Source organism: Heliangelus exortis, chromosome 3 (genome assembly GCF_036169615.1).
Source record: "Heliangelus exortis chromosome 3, bHelExo1.hap1, whole genome shotgun sequence".
Classification (NCBI taxonomy): Eukaryota; Metazoa; Chordata; class Aves; order Apodiformes; family Trochilidae; genus Heliangelus; species Heliangelus exortis.
The window spans coordinates 84,169,132-84,187,313 of NC_092424.1; the positions used below are offsets into that span (position 1 = coordinate 84,169,132).

General features: G+C 35.5%; 1 protein-coding gene across 6 annotated transcripts in view; it reads left to right on the top strand.

Moving 5' to 3' along the window:
- Nucleotides 1-18,182, top strand: part of COL12A1 (collagen type XII alpha 1 chain) — a 99,674-nt gene that overhangs the window by 45,097 nt on the left and 36,395 nt on the right. For all 6 annotated transcript variants that reach the window (XM_071741541.1, XM_071741540.1, XM_071741539.1 and 3 more), the window contains 22 exons: nt 451-580; nt 1,644-1,789; nt 2,078-2,207; nt 3,032-3,171; nt 3,911-4,040; nt 4,634-4,773; nt 5,131-5,263; nt 5,362-5,388; nt 5,701-5,843; nt 7,354-7,483; nt 8,365-8,504; nt 9,559-9,688; nt 10,234-10,376; nt 11,378-11,507; nt 12,431-12,573; nt 14,054-14,183; nt 14,371-14,490; nt 15,090-15,236; nt 15,982-16,098; nt 16,474-16,620; nt 17,100-17,174; nt 17,715-17,854. In XM_071741541.1, the coding sequence (XP_071597642.1) occupies nt 451-580; nt 1,644-1,789; nt 2,078-2,207; nt 3,032-3,171; nt 3,911-4,040; nt 4,634-4,773; nt 5,131-5,263; nt 5,362-5,388; nt 5,701-5,843; nt 7,354-7,483; nt 8,365-8,504; nt 9,559-9,688; nt 10,234-10,376; nt 11,378-11,507; nt 12,431-12,573; nt 14,054-14,183; nt 14,371-14,490; nt 15,090-15,236; nt 15,982-16,098; nt 16,474-16,620; nt 17,100-17,174; nt 17,715-17,854 (2,811 nt within the window). The remainder of the gene's footprint in view (nt 1-450; nt 581-1,643; nt 1,790-2,077; nt 2,208-3,031; nt 3,172-3,910; nt 4,041-4,633; nt 4,774-5,130; nt 5,264-5,361; nt 5,389-5,700; nt 5,844-7,353; nt 7,484-8,364; nt 8,505-9,558; nt 9,689-10,233; nt 10,377-11,377; nt 11,508-12,430; nt 12,574-14,053; nt 14,184-14,370; nt 14,491-15,089; nt 15,237-15,981; nt 16,099-16,473; nt 16,621-17,099; nt 17,175-17,714; nt 17,855-18,182) is intronic.

The window sequence follows — 18,182 nt, forward strand, 5'->3', positions numbered from 1 at the left end:
CCATTCCAGTGCACACTGACTACAACTTGGTGGCTTGCTGGCATTTCTGTTCTGCAAAGTCTTGATAGTGCTATATGCTATAGCCATCTAGATTATCCTGAGTGTTTAAAATTTTTTTTCCAAAGTGTAAGATGTATCTCTGGCACTTTCTTTGTGTTGCCGAGTAATATAAAAGTGTAAAACATGTGTGAAAATAGGATGCACAGTAAATGCTGCTAGATATATCCAACTCTATTGAAAGTAAGTGTCTGAGTTTTCACTACAGTTTGCTTTGCAAAAATAATGGTACATTGTCAGACAAAACACACAGAACATTAAGACAATACTTATGTTTTTAGTTCTGTGCCGCTGATTTCTGAAGAGTCTCATAAGAAATTATTTTTTTTCTTAGAGATAAAATTACAAATGCATTTGTTGCACAGTGGTTAACATTGCTTCTCTTTTATGTAGTTTTATGTAAGTAGGATGGAAACAACAACAGTTCTGAAAGATCTGAAACCTGAAACAGAGTACGTTGTTAATGTGTTTTCTGTGGTAGAAGATGAGAGCAGTGAACCTCTAATCGGCAGAGAAACAACTTGTAAGTTAGAAATGTAACTTGAGTAACATGAACAGACAGTTTGGCATATGGGAAACTGTCCAGTAGAACTTCTTGAACTATGGAATTTCTTCTTGGAGGAAACAAAATTTTTAATTTGAATGATGAAATTGTGTTGTGTTTCACTGGGTGTACAGAATTTGTCCAAAAAACTTTAACAAAGTGAAATTTCATTGTGGTGTAAAATTTTTGTCCCAGCTTCTTTCGAGGCCCATAAAGGATGTCTGTACAAGACTAGAGACACAAACATAAAATACAAGACAGAATTTATAAATTCCTGAAATCTGATCACATACAAACGTGTATTCCTTCATTTTTATGCCGGATAATTAATTCCTGCTACTAGCAGCTGGAATACTATAGAAATTCATTCTGATTTTATAAGAGTAATAAAAAGCCAGTTCAACACAATTACATCACTTCTGTGAGACATAAATTAGCCACTATTTTTATACTATTAGCTGTTCATGTGATTGATTTTAGGTATATTATAATGAATGCAGCATTGGATGACTCTCCTTTCTTTTTAAATATATTAAGTGTTAGGCACTCATTTCAAATCTTTGGTTATTTTTTATTAGGCTTATCATAAACCCTTAAAGCACGTACATGATTTTTATAAAGTTTCTGGTAATTTTTAATGCTTATTTAATAATTTTAGAAATACCATATAAAGAATAAAGTACAAAACATCCTTTTATAAGTACAGCCATGTTCTGTTTCATATTAGAGCATTAATGTGAGTTAACGTTATAATACATGTAATATAATATTCAAGTGCAGAAGTGCAGACTTATAAGATAGTTTTAGCTGTGTATAGCAAATCTGTAGCACATTCAAAATTTGATGTTTCAAAAAAAATTTTAGTTTCTTAAACTAAGTACTACTTGAAATACCACTACTTGCAGATCACCTTTTTGTGTATTAGGGTACCCATAATGTACCCTAACACACATGTGAAATATTCTCAGTGGAACTACCTGTGATGTGAAATATGAAAGGTGAAGAAGGTAAAGGTAATAAATTTATGTCTTTTATCTGGCAGTGCCAATCTCTTCAGTTAGAAACTTGAATGTTTATGACATTGCATCAACTTCCATGCGAGTGAGGTGGGAACCTCTCAAAGGAGCTACTGGTTATACATTAACATATGAACCCGTGAATGCCACAGTCCCAGCCAAAGAGAAAGAGGTAAGAGAATTTTTGTCTTCATTCCTGGTACCCTAGCAAAAATAAATTTAGAAAGATGGATAGATTTTCTGGATATATCCTAAGAGTCAAAAGAGACTGGCATGTACTTCCCAAAGTGCAATGAACTTACTGGGATATTGTATACAATGACATCAGTCAGGAAGCTGTAAATGTACTGTGAATCCCACAAACAAAATTCCCTTGAAGTTAAATCATTGAATCATTGCTTGCTTTTCTGCCATTGCTTTCTCCAGTTTTTAAACATGGTGTGTTATTTTTCATGTGCAGATGCGTGTTGGACCGTCAGTGAATGAGGTTCAGCTGGTAGATCTCATCCCCAATACTGAGTACACTTTAACAGCTTATGTATTGTTTGGTGATATCACCAGTGACCCACTCACCACCCAGGAAGTCACATGTATGGACACCTTGATTCTTTGCTTTGTTATCATTTCAGCAACATTTAACTTCCTTTTTTTATTTTTTTTTTTTCCCCAACAGTTTTTATATATTCCATTTTGTTTCAGGACATCTTTCCCATGTTTATGTATTTTCTAACACTCATACATTTCCAAAAGATCTTAAAGGTACTTTAAATGAAAAGGGACAATCTATTAAAAGAGCAACAAAATGTTTTTTTTTTTCTTGAATAATGAAAAGAGTTGGCTTGATAATCTTGATAGTAGAGTAGTTTTAAAAGATCTCATTTTTGCTTGCATTAACTTAGAAACCTTGTTCCCAAATTCAGACATTCTTTAAGTAAATGCCAAAGAAACGTGATACCAAGAAAAAATAACCTAAGCATGGCTTCCTTTTTAAAAAAAAACTTTCATTAAGCATCTTTCCTTAAAAATTTCTTACTGCAGAGGTTCATTTCTGGACTAGATGCGCACAGTGTAGTTATTCTTACATTCTTATATTGTTAACAAAAATTAAACCCTTAACTGCACACAAAAAGTGACTGTTCTTACCAAAGTCATGATCTTAATCACTGATACTTGTAAAAGCATTGTACTTATAGTTTACAAAGGTCAAACTACTGTAGTTTATATCTATCTTGCTCATTGCTGGAACAATGAGCTATTTAAGCTGTCTCATCTAATGGCCATAGCAATGAACTTCCCAGAGAGTTATTGCCTCCATTTCAATGGAATGCCTGAAAATAATTGAATTCCTGCTGTGAGAGACCTATACCTCTGGCGTGGGTAACATTTTCACTTACTACTGTCATTATTTTTACAGTACCTTTGCCCGGACCCAGAGGATTAACAATTCAGGATGTTACTCACAGCAGGATGAATGTTCGTTGGGATCCTGCCCCGGGGAAAGTTCGAAAATACATCCTAAGATATAAAATAGCTGATGAAACTGATGTAAAGGAGGTAATGACAGAAACATTTCTGAAAATACTGTAAGAGCTAGGTTACTAAATTAATAGTAAAAGTAGTATTATAAGCCACCACTGAGAATAAAGAATATCAGCTCATGATGCTTGCAGTCAGGAAAAGGTATTATTTTCTTGGAAACTGAATAAGCATTAGATAGATTTCCTCTGTATTCCCGTCATCCTCTTCCTCCTCCAGAGAGGAAAAATCCTCAAACTGACTGAAGAATTTTCCTGTGCTTTGATAAACAGGCATTTCTAGTCTCTGCCTAAGTGTTATCTTGCCAAGCTCTAAGAATAGCTTGCTGTTAGGAGGGTAGTGTTGTGGAGTAAAGGTAGGTTAGTCCCTTTGCCCACAGTCAGAACCCGTGTAAGCATTTTTAAAGATGTCTGAGGTATGTGCAAGCTTCCCATAATTACACTGCTAAACATGAATCAAGTCTTGGAGGACAAATATATCTTTGAAATGTAATGAGAATTTTCTGGAGGTGCAGTCTGCATCCTCATTTCCAAAAGAACGAAGCAGTGAAAGATCCACAAATCTGAGTACCTGAGACAATGTGCTTTGCAAGGGAGTTAGTAAGTATCACTCAACATTGAGGTGTAAATTTTGGGGTGAATGACAAATTTTAGTGCAGAATAGTTTTCTGTTTTTAAGTACAGGAATTTCTGCTCTTTAATCAAATGTAGAGTCAGACCAATTTGCAGATCTTAAATCACCATTTTTTTATTCTTAGGTGGAACTCGACAGACTCAAAACTGGCGTTACTCTCTCAGACCTCTCCTCTCAAACACTCTATAATATAAAAGTTGTTGCTGTATATGATGAAGGAGAATCCTTACCAATAAATGCTGAAGCTGTCACTCGTAAGTTTTCCTAATAACCTTCCTTGTGGTTATTTTGAGTGTGTAAGGAGAAAGAAAATGCGCTAAGGAAGACTTTTTTTTCTTTAGTTTAATTCTCTCATTTTACCTATTGTTTCTTCCCAGTGGCTATAATAATTTCCTCCTTAACCTACAGTTAACCTCTATGAAGTCTTTCTAAATAAGTCATGGCAGAATTGCAGCACTTATTTGGCTTATATAAAGAATTTTAAAATGTGGGACAAATACATGCAGAAGCTTGACCTCTGTGTGTGTGAGTTCATAATCACTTTTTCTGACTCCAAAATGTAAGAGCAAGGACTTCAGTTGCTGTGAGCAGGCATGTGGGTTGTGACCTCTACTGAGGTCAGCAGAGTGGTGTCTGTTATATCAGGGGATGGCCTGGTGATGTTACTCCATGAAGGACAATTTGCTTAGTGTAGGTGGACTGGGTTATGCTATGCCATTTTTTTGTAGTCATTAGAAGCATGGTGACTGAGAGATGAATCTTCTCCATAATCTTCTAAATACTTTGAGTAATTCCTCTGTTTGTAATTACATTTGTTTTAATACTTTGCCATTTCTCATCATAATAGAGCGTGTGCCAGCACCAGTTAATCTCAGAATCACAGATGTAACCACAAATAGTTTCAGAGGAACTTGGGATCATGGAGCTTCAGATGTCTCTTTGTATAGAATAACCTGGGGACCCTATGGAAAACTGGAAAAACAGGAGGTAAGGATAGATATCAGAAGATTTTGTGGGCAGTCTCTCAGAGTTATTTTTAAAGTCAGAAATGTAATTACTAAATTGCCCATAACTTGCAAGCCCTTCTGTTGTGCTCAATGGAAACTCAGTGAGAATGTGTGGAACACATAGTTACAGACACTTGTACTGGCGTAAAAGGTTACTCAGTTCTATCCCACTCTGTTTTGGTTTGTTTGTTTTGTACAATTTGATCTTATTTATACAGTGGTTTGGGGCTGATGGTTGGACTTGGTGATCTTGAAGGTCTTTTCCAACCTTGATGATTCTATAATTTTATATTTATTTATTTATTTACTCATTTAATCAATTTTATTTTTCCACAAGACTATCTTAAATGGGGATGAAAACAGTTTGGTCATTGAAAACTTGAATCCAGATACATTATATGACATCTCAGTTACTGCCATCTATCCTGATGAATCAGAAAGTGATGACCTCAGTGGCAGTGAACGAACATGTGAGTAAATAAGGATATTTATGTGGATATTTATAGTTATTATATTGGAAGGCATACACATACAAGAACTCTTAAAACTCTTTCTACTTTTTTTCTAGTACCCTTGGTACCTATCACCACACAAGGTAAGAATCTGAATTTCCAGGTATAGTATTATTAAAGAAAACTCCTAACTATCTTTTTCTAAACTATGAAGAAAGTTGACATTAAAAAGCTGAGATCACTTGATAAATATTATTGTGTATTTGCAAGAATACTAAACACTAGATTACCACATGTTTATTATTTTACAAACATTACAGTTTGTGTTATGTTTTACTTAATACAGTCTGCTCTTGGTCAGACATTCATGAAACCCTGAAAGCATGAATGAAGTGTTTGTGCCTTTATTCCCCCATGAATTACATATATATTCTTTTCTTTATTTAATTTCTCAGCCCCAAAGAGTGGGCCAAGAAACCTTCAGGTGTACAACGCAACTTCACACAGTCTGACTGTGAAGTGGGATCCTGCCAGTGGTCGAGTGCAGAGATACAGGGTCATTTACCAGCCCATCAATGGAGATGGCCCTGAACAGTCGGTAACTAATTTTGAAGTGCTATAGTTATTTAACCTTAAATGATAATTCTGCAAATTAATCCACTAGAATACTTCATTTTCAACGCACAACAGGTTATGTATTAATCACCCGTTAGGTGAAGACTGAATAAATCTATATTCCCACCTTTTTCTCCCTACCCTTTCAGATATGTGGTAGAATGCCCTTTATGGAGCAAAAATAACTTTGCTCCTTTTCTTGAAAATAACTGCAAAAATAACTGCTCCTTTTCTTGAAAAACATATACTATGTAGATATAACTAGAATAAAGTAAAAACATGCTGAGAAGGAGAATTAATCAGTACATGACAGTAGAAGTCACAGATATACAGTTATCACAGCAATCAATAATATGAACTACCATGACTACTTACATAGTGCAGAGTTTTCCACTATTTCTATAGTGGGATTAATGTGGGATCAGAGGGAATTTGCCATGGAATAACTTGTGGACAGTTGAGGCTGTGTCTTGCCACACTAAGGACGGAATAACTGCCCAGAAGCAGCAGCTGCAAAAACAAATCCATGCAAAACATATGCGAGGAAGTGTTTAAGGTATTTTAGTGTCTTTTAATATGATTGAGCAGCTGTAATTACAGTGAGATCCAGTACTGTGTCCAGCCAGCTTTCCTTGTGTTGTCAGTAAGAGCTCTGCTGACTACTGGCAGCCCACACAACACAGCCTAGGAATGGTAATTCAGTCAGACTGTTTATCAGAAATCTGTGCTACTTAAAAATGCCATATTTTGCAGTGGGAGGCTGTTGTGGTTACTGTCAAATGACTCAGAACAACAGTCTCAGATGAAAACCACACTTGCTGAGCTTGTAATCAGAGATCACACGTGTTCAGAAGTGAATCTAGGAATGTTTGCTTTAGAATCAGTTGGATACTGATGCACCCATTTTAACTCTCTTCTGAACAATGTGTGTTTGGATTGAGGTAACTGAACTGTTGCATCAACTGAGTAGTTGAATGGAAGTCACTAGAAGAGTAAGCAACACTAGTAAGTTTAATCAATATCTGTAATTAATTGTTGGTACAAGAGTGAAAAAAGAATGATGGTTATATTGTTGAAATTTGTGCAAAATAGACATAATAGACTTATTCACAACAGGATTCTACCTGAGACTGGAGCATAAAGAGCCCAATTCAAAGTCTGTTATAATGAATAAAAGACTTTCATTAGTATCAATATGATATAGTCAGAGGCAGTATGGAGACACAGCTCTGTGCTGTCACAGAATTAGAAGTTACCTATTTGTGATTATATGTAAGTTTGGAGATCTTGAAGAGTACTGACTGTGTCACTGGACTCTGTCTAAACTTTCTTAGATGAATATGTACTTAATTTTGTTATCATTCAGTGTCTACTATAAGTGGCAATCACAGAAGTGTTGCAGCATGGCATTTTCCGCTCTGCATCAAATGCTGACATTCTTCTCTATAAAGGGCCAGTGTGAAAGGTATTTTAATATATTTCTTCTACTGCAGACTATGGTTGGAGCCCGGCAAAACAGTGTGGTGATACAGAAACTGCAGCCTGACACACCATATACTATTACTGTGTCATCAATGTATGCAGATGGTGAAGGGGGAAGAATGACAGGACGAGGCAGAACTAGTAAGCAGATTCTTGATATATTAGATGTGAAACAGTATTGATGTATTGCTTTGCAAATTAACTGAGAAAAATTTCTTGTGGTGATGTTAATCCCATCTGCATTTGTCATTTTTCCTTTGATGAGTTTCAAGTATCTAAATTAAGAAGGCCTACTGGATATAGAGAAACCCTGGACCACTACATTGGTCTGGATGCCCAGCTTTTTAGGCTGAGAGAAACTGTAATGTGGCTATGGAACTTCTTCCTCATTTCAATCTGTTTAATTGTCTTCTACCACAAATTAGTAAACATCTTAAAGCATGTGAAGGCCTGTGACTCTCATATGTGTACTGCTAAATATGGTTCCTATAGTCCTGTCAGCATGTTCAGTTCAGAGCTTTTCAGTGTGCACGTTGAGGCTCCATTGTGTGCTTAATTATATGTTGATGCATTGTTTTGATCCTGCTATAGGAAACACTGAGTGATTTCCTACCAGAGGCACTTGAAGCATAAAATCCAATTCACTATTTTAAATCAAGTATTTAACTAGATATTATTAATAAATTTATTAATTCATTTGTACTTAATTTACATTTGAACCTGCAATGGAAATTCAGACATAGCAACATGTTTGGTGAGAAATGAGGAAAACAATCCTAATGAACTAACTGTATAATTATAAAATAGTCTCCAGAAAGAAATTTTTCTTTCTATATTTATCATTCCTTATGCTTTTGGATGGGGCTGATGTGCACTGATTAATGAAGCTAAATAATATCTAAATTAACTAATAAAACTGACATTAAAAAAATTTCTGAACAATGCATTACATAGGCATGATCTGACAGCTCAGGTGAGGGAATGTGGTTACACATATCTGACAGCTCCTTGACCTGTTTCAGAACCTCTTACTACTGTGAAGAACTTGTTGGTTTATGACCCCACCACCAGTACTCTCAACATCCGATGGGATCATGCAGAAGGAAGCCCCCGCCAGTATAAAGTGTTTTATGGACCTACAGCTGGAGGTGCAGAAGAAATGGTGAGTATTTGTGTGGCTCTCACTGTCTCAGGTAAAGTGCAGCTCATGGTATGAGAGACATACTGGTGAGTGAAGTGGGTCTTGTTTGCCAATGCACCAATTTTCTTTCCTGTTCATTGCTACCCTGGAGAAAATGCAGAGCACCTCCATGAAAGTCTGTTACTCCCATATGTGTTGCAGGTGTTTGATTTTACATAGTGGACTTTTAGTGATTATTTTCTACCACAGGGTTTTAATACCGTGCACAATATTTTTGTTTGTACAGGCAGTGCATGTAAATGTAAAGCTGACTTCAGGGTGTGCAATAGGCTACAAAGTCAACAGACTAATTTTTTAATATCTACTAATTTTTACAGATAAGAAGTCATGTGACTGGAAACAGTTGGCTGGGGTGTTATTTGTGACAGCAGAAAAATTCACAGAGGTGTCTTAGTCTATTCTCATAAAGTACTTAATTGCTAAAGAGCTAAATAATTTTGAAAATGGGAACCCTTGTCACAGAAAATCTTTTCCACTTCTGGTTCTTTTCCACACCTATGCAATTTGATGTGCCTGTGAAATTAGAAGTACATGTATTACCACTGTTTCAGTAGGATCATGAGAGACACTGATGAAAAATATCCTTAAAAGCTGTGGACTTGTACTTTCTAACATGAGCTGCTCATTACTACTTGTCATTAGCATGTTGTAGTGTTATGGGGTTTTCTTGTTGTTGTTTACAAATTGACATTTTAATGCATCTGAGCTAAGAAGTAGTCATTAAAATTTCACTGCAGATACTCCTACTGTTACTAGTAGGACAGGATTTGTACCCAGAAGTGAATATAGCTACAAGGGCTTGCACAGGAGACTGTGGAACTTAACAGACATTTTAGTAAGTCCAAGACAGAGCCTTCTTGAAAGGCAGTTTCAGAAGACAGCATGAACTGTTACTTCACGACTTTTGTAAAGTTTTTATCATGCTCAGTCTAGAAATGAAGAAGTAAATGAGACCCAAAAAAAGCTTAAGCTTTATGTAAATGTCATGCCCCTACCTTTCCTTTTAAATCTGTAGACCACAGTACCAGGAAACACAAATTATGTTATCCTGAGGACTCTTGAACCCAACACACCTTACACTGTAACTGTGGTTCCAGTTTTCCCAGAGGGGGATGGTGGACGTGTCTCTGATACTGGAAAAACTTGTAAGTAAAATAGACCTTTACAATAAAATGCTAGGACTTTCTGTCCACTTATCCTAGTTAGAATGGACTCTTATGTTGTGCAGTGAACTTACTGTTTACTTCCAAACAATCATAAAATTTTAAATATAGTGCCAGTAGTAACAGTACGGTGAGCAAATGGCAAATATAAGCGATAATCCATGTTAAAGTTCATACCATGTACTCCAGATTTTCCAGGGAGCTTGAGCTCCTAATGTCAGCATGAATTACCATGTGTAGTTTGTGGCTACTTTTCATAACTGTCTGATCAATAATAGGATAACAAAGTGTTATGATCATGCCTTCAAATTTCAATATAAACATCCCTGCTTTGCTGCTTGGCAGGGATGTTATATTGACTAATAACTGAGATTCTTTGATTTCTAGATTTTGGGGTAAAAAAAATAATGTGTTTATCTTGGGCTGGTGCACTTTTCAGTTTCCTCTGAGCACTCTTATAAATTCAGGTAGAGCTAGGATTTATGTAAGCAGCTTTGTAAACCTAATTTGTATTATCCTTGATCTAGTGGAGAGGGGAACACCAAGAAATATTCAAGTTTACAATCCCACACCAAACAGCATGAATGTCCGATGGGAACCTGCTCCAGGTCCAGTGCAGCAATATAGAATTAATTATTCTCCACTGTCTGGCCCAAGGCCATCAGAATCTGTAAGTAATCTAATTTTTATGCTATTCCTTAAATTTCTTCCTTCAATTAATGTAGAACAATAATAATAAACTCAGGCCAACTCTCTGCCCAGGAGTGTAATTGCTGAAAACACTGTGTTTGTGAGAATTTAGTCAATTGTAAATAAATGTTTAATTTGGTGAAATAAAAGAAATAAGTGATAAGACTCTCCCTTTTAAACCTGAGGATTGAGTATCCTTTCTCATATGGCAGATAAAGATGAGTTAAAATAAAAGCTTTTCTATTTTTTTTTAAGACAGAAGAAAGAAAGAAACTATTTAGTAAGAAATGTTTAATTATGAAACCAGATTTAAAGTTCAAGTGATTTTACCATTAAACCATCTATTTACCTCAAATCATTAGTGTTCCAGTAGATTTTGGTGAGCAGTGGAGCATGGGTATGGTTAATAATTTACCCTCCAGATGTGAAGTAAGGGTTTTTGGATTTGTGTGGAAAATTTGTGTATTTACAGAAAATGTACACCCTACTGTACATGTACAGATGAACTTGTTTTTATGCAAGAAAGTGTAAGAATTTTGAAAGAATCATTTGCATCAGTAAAGTGAAAATCCATATTACTTCACATGAGCAAGAACCTGTGTAATAGTCCCTGTTAGAAAATGTCCTTTATATGTCCATAAACAGTGACAGAACTTACTTTTCTTGGTTTCTATTCCCGAATGTTTCTTTTTTTTTTTTTTTTTTTTTTTTGGTCTTGAACTATTTTTATGTAAAATGAAAAAAAATAGAATTACATTTGCAGGATTAGGGCTTCTTATGTATTTACCATTTTTGTTGCACCTGCTCTTGAATTTTTATCAACTTTATTTAATTATTTTAAATTTTTATTATTTTTCTTGGAAAAAGTGCACCAGAGTCATGTTCCTTAACTTTGTATATTTTATTCAAATTTTTCATTCTAACAAGAGGTGGTATAAACTGAAAGTATCTTTATATAGGTGCCTTTTGTTTCTCTTTTAGATTGTGGTACCAGGCAACACTCGTGATGTGATGCTGGAACGCTTGACTCCTGACACTGCTTACTCAATAAATGTTATAGCTCTGTATGCAGATGGAGAAGGAAATCCAAGCCAAGCACAGGGAAGAACATGTAAGAGGCATTCAGTACTTGCTTTGTGATACATATATACACACATACACACACACACATATATATTTACATATATATAAGGTCCCTTCCAACCTAAACCATTCTATGATTCTATGATATATATCAAAGTTGGTGGGTGAAGAATTTATAAAATTGCCTTCAGTCTCTAAGAGCACAAACCATTGAGTACAACTCTGAGATAAATGCATATGAATTATGGAGGAAGCAATTACAAGGCTTCATGGAACAGAGCTCTGGAAGTTGTACTACATGCATAATCACCAAGTTAAAAGCCTAATTTGAATGTTTAAGAGTTGAAAATCTGCTCTCTAAAATGTGGTTACAGATGAATAGCAGTTTGTCTTTAGGGAAAAAAATCCACATGTAGATGGGTAGAATTTGCTGTCAACAGAAAAAAATATGCTTCATATTCTGTGTGTTACATGGTAATCCTAACCTCCCCACTTTAAAACCATTTTGCCTGTGGGCTTTTGGTTGGCTTATGCTTGGCTTCTTTAAAATTTTTTGTAGAAATAATGTGTAAAGAAATTGCCTATGGCAATAATAGGTCACTTTTGCTGCTTCTGTGCTTTCTTTTTTAAATCCCCATAATAATTTAAAACTTTCAGATGTGGCAGGCTATGGTTAGGCTTGTCTGTATGAGCTGGAAAGGCAGAGCATATGTAGGTTGCTTGCTTTACATCTGATGTTCTCTCCCTTCCAATAGAGCCAGTAAAGGCTCTATTTCTATTTAACACCTTCAGATGCTGCTATGTCACTGACTAAATCTACCTGTATCTGCTCATTCAGTGTTTCAGGGAGAGCCCTTAGCTTTGGCTTCAGGGCAGTGTTTCAATTGGTGAGAGTGACACTGGACTGGAAGAATCATATTTGGTACCACCTTCTATATTTTCTTTCTTTAGTGCCTCGCAGTGGTCCAAGGAATGTGAGAGTGTTTGATGAGACCACAAACAGCCTTTCTGTGCAGTGGGACCATGCTGATGGGCCAGTCCAGCAATACAGAATCATTTATTCACCCACTGTGGGTGACCCGATCGATGAATATGTAAGTTCTGTAATTCATTGTTTAGCACTAAGAGGTTCTCAGTTGATTCCTTAAGCTATGGAAAACCAAAGACATCTGTTTTACGTGTAGTTAACTGGGCATGTGCTACGGGTTCTTTGTTATTGATGTCAATACTGAGAAGCATGGTTTGTATGAAACAGGTTTGGGTTTTTTTTTTTTTTCACAAAGAGAACACATTAATTAATGGACCAACTTGTGTCTAAGATAATGCTAAATATGAATCACATATTAATCAGAAAATGCTGTGAAGAACCTGCTTACTGATATGTAGTTCAAATATAGTGACACAGTGAATAGCCAGCTATTCATACTCTCTTCATTATTGAGTCAATGTGCTTAGATACAGAATAAACATATCTGAATTTTATAAATTGAAGAGAGTTTAATAAGAAAGCAATGGGAACATCAATTCTTTAGAATTTAACTTGCTTTTTAGGGTTCAGTATGAATTGTGTTTGTGTTTAATTCCTTGCAGCTTAATGATAGGACAAGTTAATGTGATGCTTATAAAATTCTCTGTTTATAATGAAGTCAAATTCAGATCCCATAGAAGTCAATGGCAGAATTCCTGCTGACTGCCACCAGCCAAAGTGCAATATGTATAGTGTTGTTTAAATGCTATATGTTATTGCACAAGGCATGCTGAAAATTAACTGAAAATTCCTTGCTGGATCTGTTGGTCAGGACACATATTTTTCAACACACAGATATTTACAGAAAACATTGGACATTTCATAAAAATAAGAAGTCTCAAAACAACTGAAATTTTTAATGCAGTAATAATGGTAAATGTTAACTAAGGCATGCTTTTGAGAAAGATGCCTCAAGTTGCTTTCCATAATTTTACTGCTTTATGGTCACTTTATGGAGAAGTGTCACTTTTGGGATTACACCTACCTTTTCATTAGGAGGGAGCAGTAGTGCATGGCTGCACCAGGAAGTTGAGAAGACTGAGGAATGCAAAAATAGGGATGTTTTTAATATCAAAATATTTAGACCTTCTTTCTCAGACTAAATTGTTTCTGATAAGAAAATTGTCCTAAAATGAGAATAATGAAAATACACAAATGTAGCTGAGGAGTAGCATGAATGATTTTGATTCCCAACTCTGTTTCAGGAGCTTTTCCCTCTTTTTTTCTCCAGACACATGACTTTTTCCTTTCTATGAGGGAACAGTACTGAAATCTTGGTTAGGAGCTGCAGTGCATCAGCCTGATGTGAGGGCAGAGACTAAAGAGTCAATTTGATTTATCTTTTTGTGATGACCACAATGTTTTATAATTTAAAACAACAAATACTAATAATTGTATCTAGGGTATAGCCTTTAATATATCTCAAGTGACTTTAGAGTGGACATAAAAAAAGTGTGACAGGAGTTAAAATGATTTTTTAATTTATTGTCATTATTGATCAGTTACAGATTGTGAATTTGTTTACCCTTATTTCATTCGTGTTCTAGATAACAGTTCCTGGGATAAGAAACAATGTGATCCTACAACCCTTACAATCAGATACACCATATAAAATTACTGTTGTGGCTGTGTACGAGGATGGAGATGGTGGACAGCTGACTGGAAATGGCAGAACTGGTAATTAGTTTTAATATTGTATATACTTTTAAAAACAATTAAGATGCATATTCCTTGAGCACTCCAACATTTTTAAGGTTTCTTTATGTTAATTACATCTTGGACATGACTTTTACTAAACAGAGTAAACTTCTGGAGGCTGAAAAACTGTCACTAGTCTAATTAGAGTGTTTTGCTTTCTTTTCAGTTGGCCTGCTTCCTCCTCAGAATATGTATATAACTGATGAATGGTACACACGGTTCAGAGTTTCCTGGGATCCTTCACCATCCCCTGTTCTTGGCTATAAAATTGTGTACAAACCTGTGGGTAAGGAAGCCTCTTCATTCTGAGTATACCACTTTTGGAATAGTGAATTGGTCATGGAAAGAAATCATATGTATCATTAAATGGTTGTGTGAAAGGATTTTTTATTTTCTTAGTTTACCAGTCTTGATAGAAACTTATCAGTATTTAATAAGAAGCACAATCTATCAAATGCAATGTTTTATGCGTTTAATTACAGAGATCAAATTGTATAGTTAAAATTTAATACAGTGAGATAAAATCCAAGACCAGACTTGTATTTTCTCTTTTTAGTACCTCTTGTCCCTCTGACAATATGAACAGGTGTATGGACTACTAGGCAGGTATTTGGGTACTAATATCCTTCAGAACATTTGTTCTGTATGACAGTGAAGCAATATGCATACTGTCCTATATATTAAATTAAACACAAACATTGCACAATAGCCTTTAAAGCCACGTGCATGTTCTGCTTGCAACAGTCTCATGTAATGTCCTAAAATGGAAGAAATTAATATGCTTTTCTTTAGAATAAACAAAATTACATGTAAAAGATGGTGCATAGTTTTTGTACCTTCCCTAATCTTCCTCTGCACTTCCTGAATGCTTTCTTTCAATTCAAGGTTCAAATGAACCCATGGAAGTTTTTGTGGGAGAAGTGACCTCCTACACATTGCATAATCTTTCTCCCAGTACTACTTATGATGTGAATGTTTATGCCCAGTATGATTCTGGAATGAGCATACCTTTGACAGATCAAGGCACTACATGTAAGTCAAAATAATTTTTTGTCGTCATGCTAGATACTTATATTGATCTGAGATAACATTGATTAAGAGAGGCTGCATGTCTTCCCATGGAGAAAAATTATAGACTGCCTGTGATGTAGATCTTAAAAAACTAAGGCTGGGAACAGTTATGGAAATATAGTTTAATGATTTGGTGATATAAAATTTGCTAGTCTGTTTCCTAAAATTTTATTCACCTGTAATTGGAGTCAGTCTTTATCTGTCTCCAGGGTACTACAGAATCTAACCATGCTAAGCAGATCTAGGCTTTTTGTTACTCTGCTTTTATCCCACAGGAATGTTCAGTGATTGAAATATCAACTTTTGAGAAGGAGATTATTTTGTTGATGGCCTCCACTAAGAAACTTAAAAAAATTTCTTTGGTTAAGACAAACATCCGGAGTTTTTTTGACTCACTACATTCTTTCCATACTACCATATGTGTGAGTCAGATTCGGATTTTTGAAAATGTCTTATTATACAATTAACTCAACTTGATGTGAAAACTCATAAAATGGGCTTTTACCAATATGGAAAGGGTATCAGGCTTTGGGCCTTTCTAAAAAGCTAGGCTAGGATCACTAGGGCCTAACAGATAGAACTACTCTTTCCTTCTTTTAAAAAAATCTAGTTTTGGACCAGCACCCCTAATAAAATTTTCATTTTGATGTGCTTACTCCATTGCACACTCTTCCAGAGAACAATTTCTCTCCTTCTGTGTTCACAGTATATTTGAATGTGACTGACCTAACAACTTACAAAGTGGGATGGGATACTTTATGTATCCGATGGTCACCTCATCGGTCAGCAACTTCCTACAGGCTGAAGCTAAACCCAACTGATGGTGAGTGCATTATTTTTTTGCATTAAAGTGCATTATTGATTGTCTTAAGTGGTGCTACCACTGAAATATGTGGGATGGTAGCAAGCACCCAGAAAAAGCCATGATACATCTGGTTGAGCTCTGGACATAATCTGTTTTTCTAGAGTGGTGAAAAAGCTACAGAGAGAGAGTGTTGCTTATTGTCAAGTTAATTTTCATATACTCCATGGTGTATAATCATTGGATAATCTTGCTCTAGAAAGGCCAAGAATTAAACTGCTGTCCTATCCACCCCCACCTCCTCTTAAGAGCTCTCTTATCTGTAGCCTTATTTGTACACATATTAAAAGGGAAATAGGGGGTTCTAACTTACTTTCCTCTGGGCTTTTTTGACAGGTTCCAGAGGACAGGAAATCACAATACGTGGATCAGAAACCAGCCACTGTTTTACTGGTCTCTCACCAGACACAGAATACAATGCTACTGTCTTTGTTCAGACACCTAACCTTGAGGGACCTCCAGTCTCTATGAGGGAGCATACAGGTAGATAATAGATATTGTGAACCTAAAGTTTTGGTTTTAGAGCTTGTCTTGTTTCAGCTGTAGAACTTCTCTTGTTCATAGATGGCTTTCAAAACCTCTTTCAAGTGATCTTCCTTCCTCTTTCTCTCCATGCAAAGTCACCTGGAAAGAGAAATGTCAGGAAAGAGAAATTATTATGTTCTTCTTCAAACCAAATACAGGGTACTTGGATGAAAAACGAATGCATTATCAGAGAGCAGTTTTACTGAACTTATATAAAAGTGTTCCTGTTACAATGACCTGGTGTACCTCTGTATTAACAATAGCTATATTCTTATTACTATTGCAAGACAAGACATTTTTCCTTGCCAATGATACTGTTTAAGTTGTTGAGAAAACCTCAGAATCTTTCTGTGTGGTGATAAAATACAGAATCTAGAGTTTTTCCTTGAATGGAATAGTTAATATAAAGTAAAAAAAATATTATTTTTTCATTTCAGTCCTCAAACCTACAGAAGCACCAACTCCACCACCTACACCTCCTCCACCTCCCACGATCCCTCCAGCTCGGGATGGTATGTTTATTTTAAGAATTATTGAGTATTTTTGTGTTCTTTCTGTACTGCTTCAGAGTTTAATTTAATTTTTATAAATTTAAATAGATTTAAATCTAGTACAGTATTTTAGGGAAACAAAGTTTGAGACCATTTTTTAATGCCATCTATTTGCTCTTGAGCTTTACTAGACTTCAACTTTTCCTGGTTTAGAACAGCAAGGTGCATACATTTGGGGAATTATGATATTCTGTAGTTCTGTAGCAAGTCTGTGACTCTGCTTTCAGCAGACAAGTTTTGTTTTATGGCAAGTGCTCAGATTAAAAAAAAAAATTGAAACATTTAAAATAGATTCTTGAATGCTTCCTCATTTCTTGAACTTCTCTTTCAAAAACTTTAATAAATATTTTTGTGCTGAATGTTAGCCATCAGCTAAGCTGACTGAATTACAACTTTGCTGAATATTATTTGTTGTTGAATTTTCAGACTTTGAAGCAATGCACTTTATTTTACAGTGATATGACTGATAATTTTTAAGCGTTCCTTTTCTTGGCCTTTCAGTATGCAGAGGTGCCAAAGCAGACATAGTATTCTTGACTGATGCTTCCTGGAGTATTGGTGATGATAACTTCAACAAAGTAGTGAAATTTGTTTTTAATACAGTAGGAGCCTTTGACTTGATTAATCCTGCTGGAATCCAGGTACATTTCTTATTTCCATTGCATACATTTTGGAGGGGAACTGAAGCTGAAGTGCTAGTTACATTTGATTTTTCCTTTCAGAATGCTGTCAGTTTTTTTATTAGATTGCTGTATAACATTTGTACTTATGTGCATGTTTATGAAATGCTTGTGTGCATTATTTATGAAATGTATTACTCATTTTGTAAATAAAAAGGGAATGCTGAGAGGTTACTATTCTGAAAGACAAGTTGTGGTGTGTGGGAATCCTCCAAGCAGAGAAACTGGGCTGATACATGATCAGTTTGTTGTAAATTCCATACTCTTGTTTCTTCATACGGGGCATCAA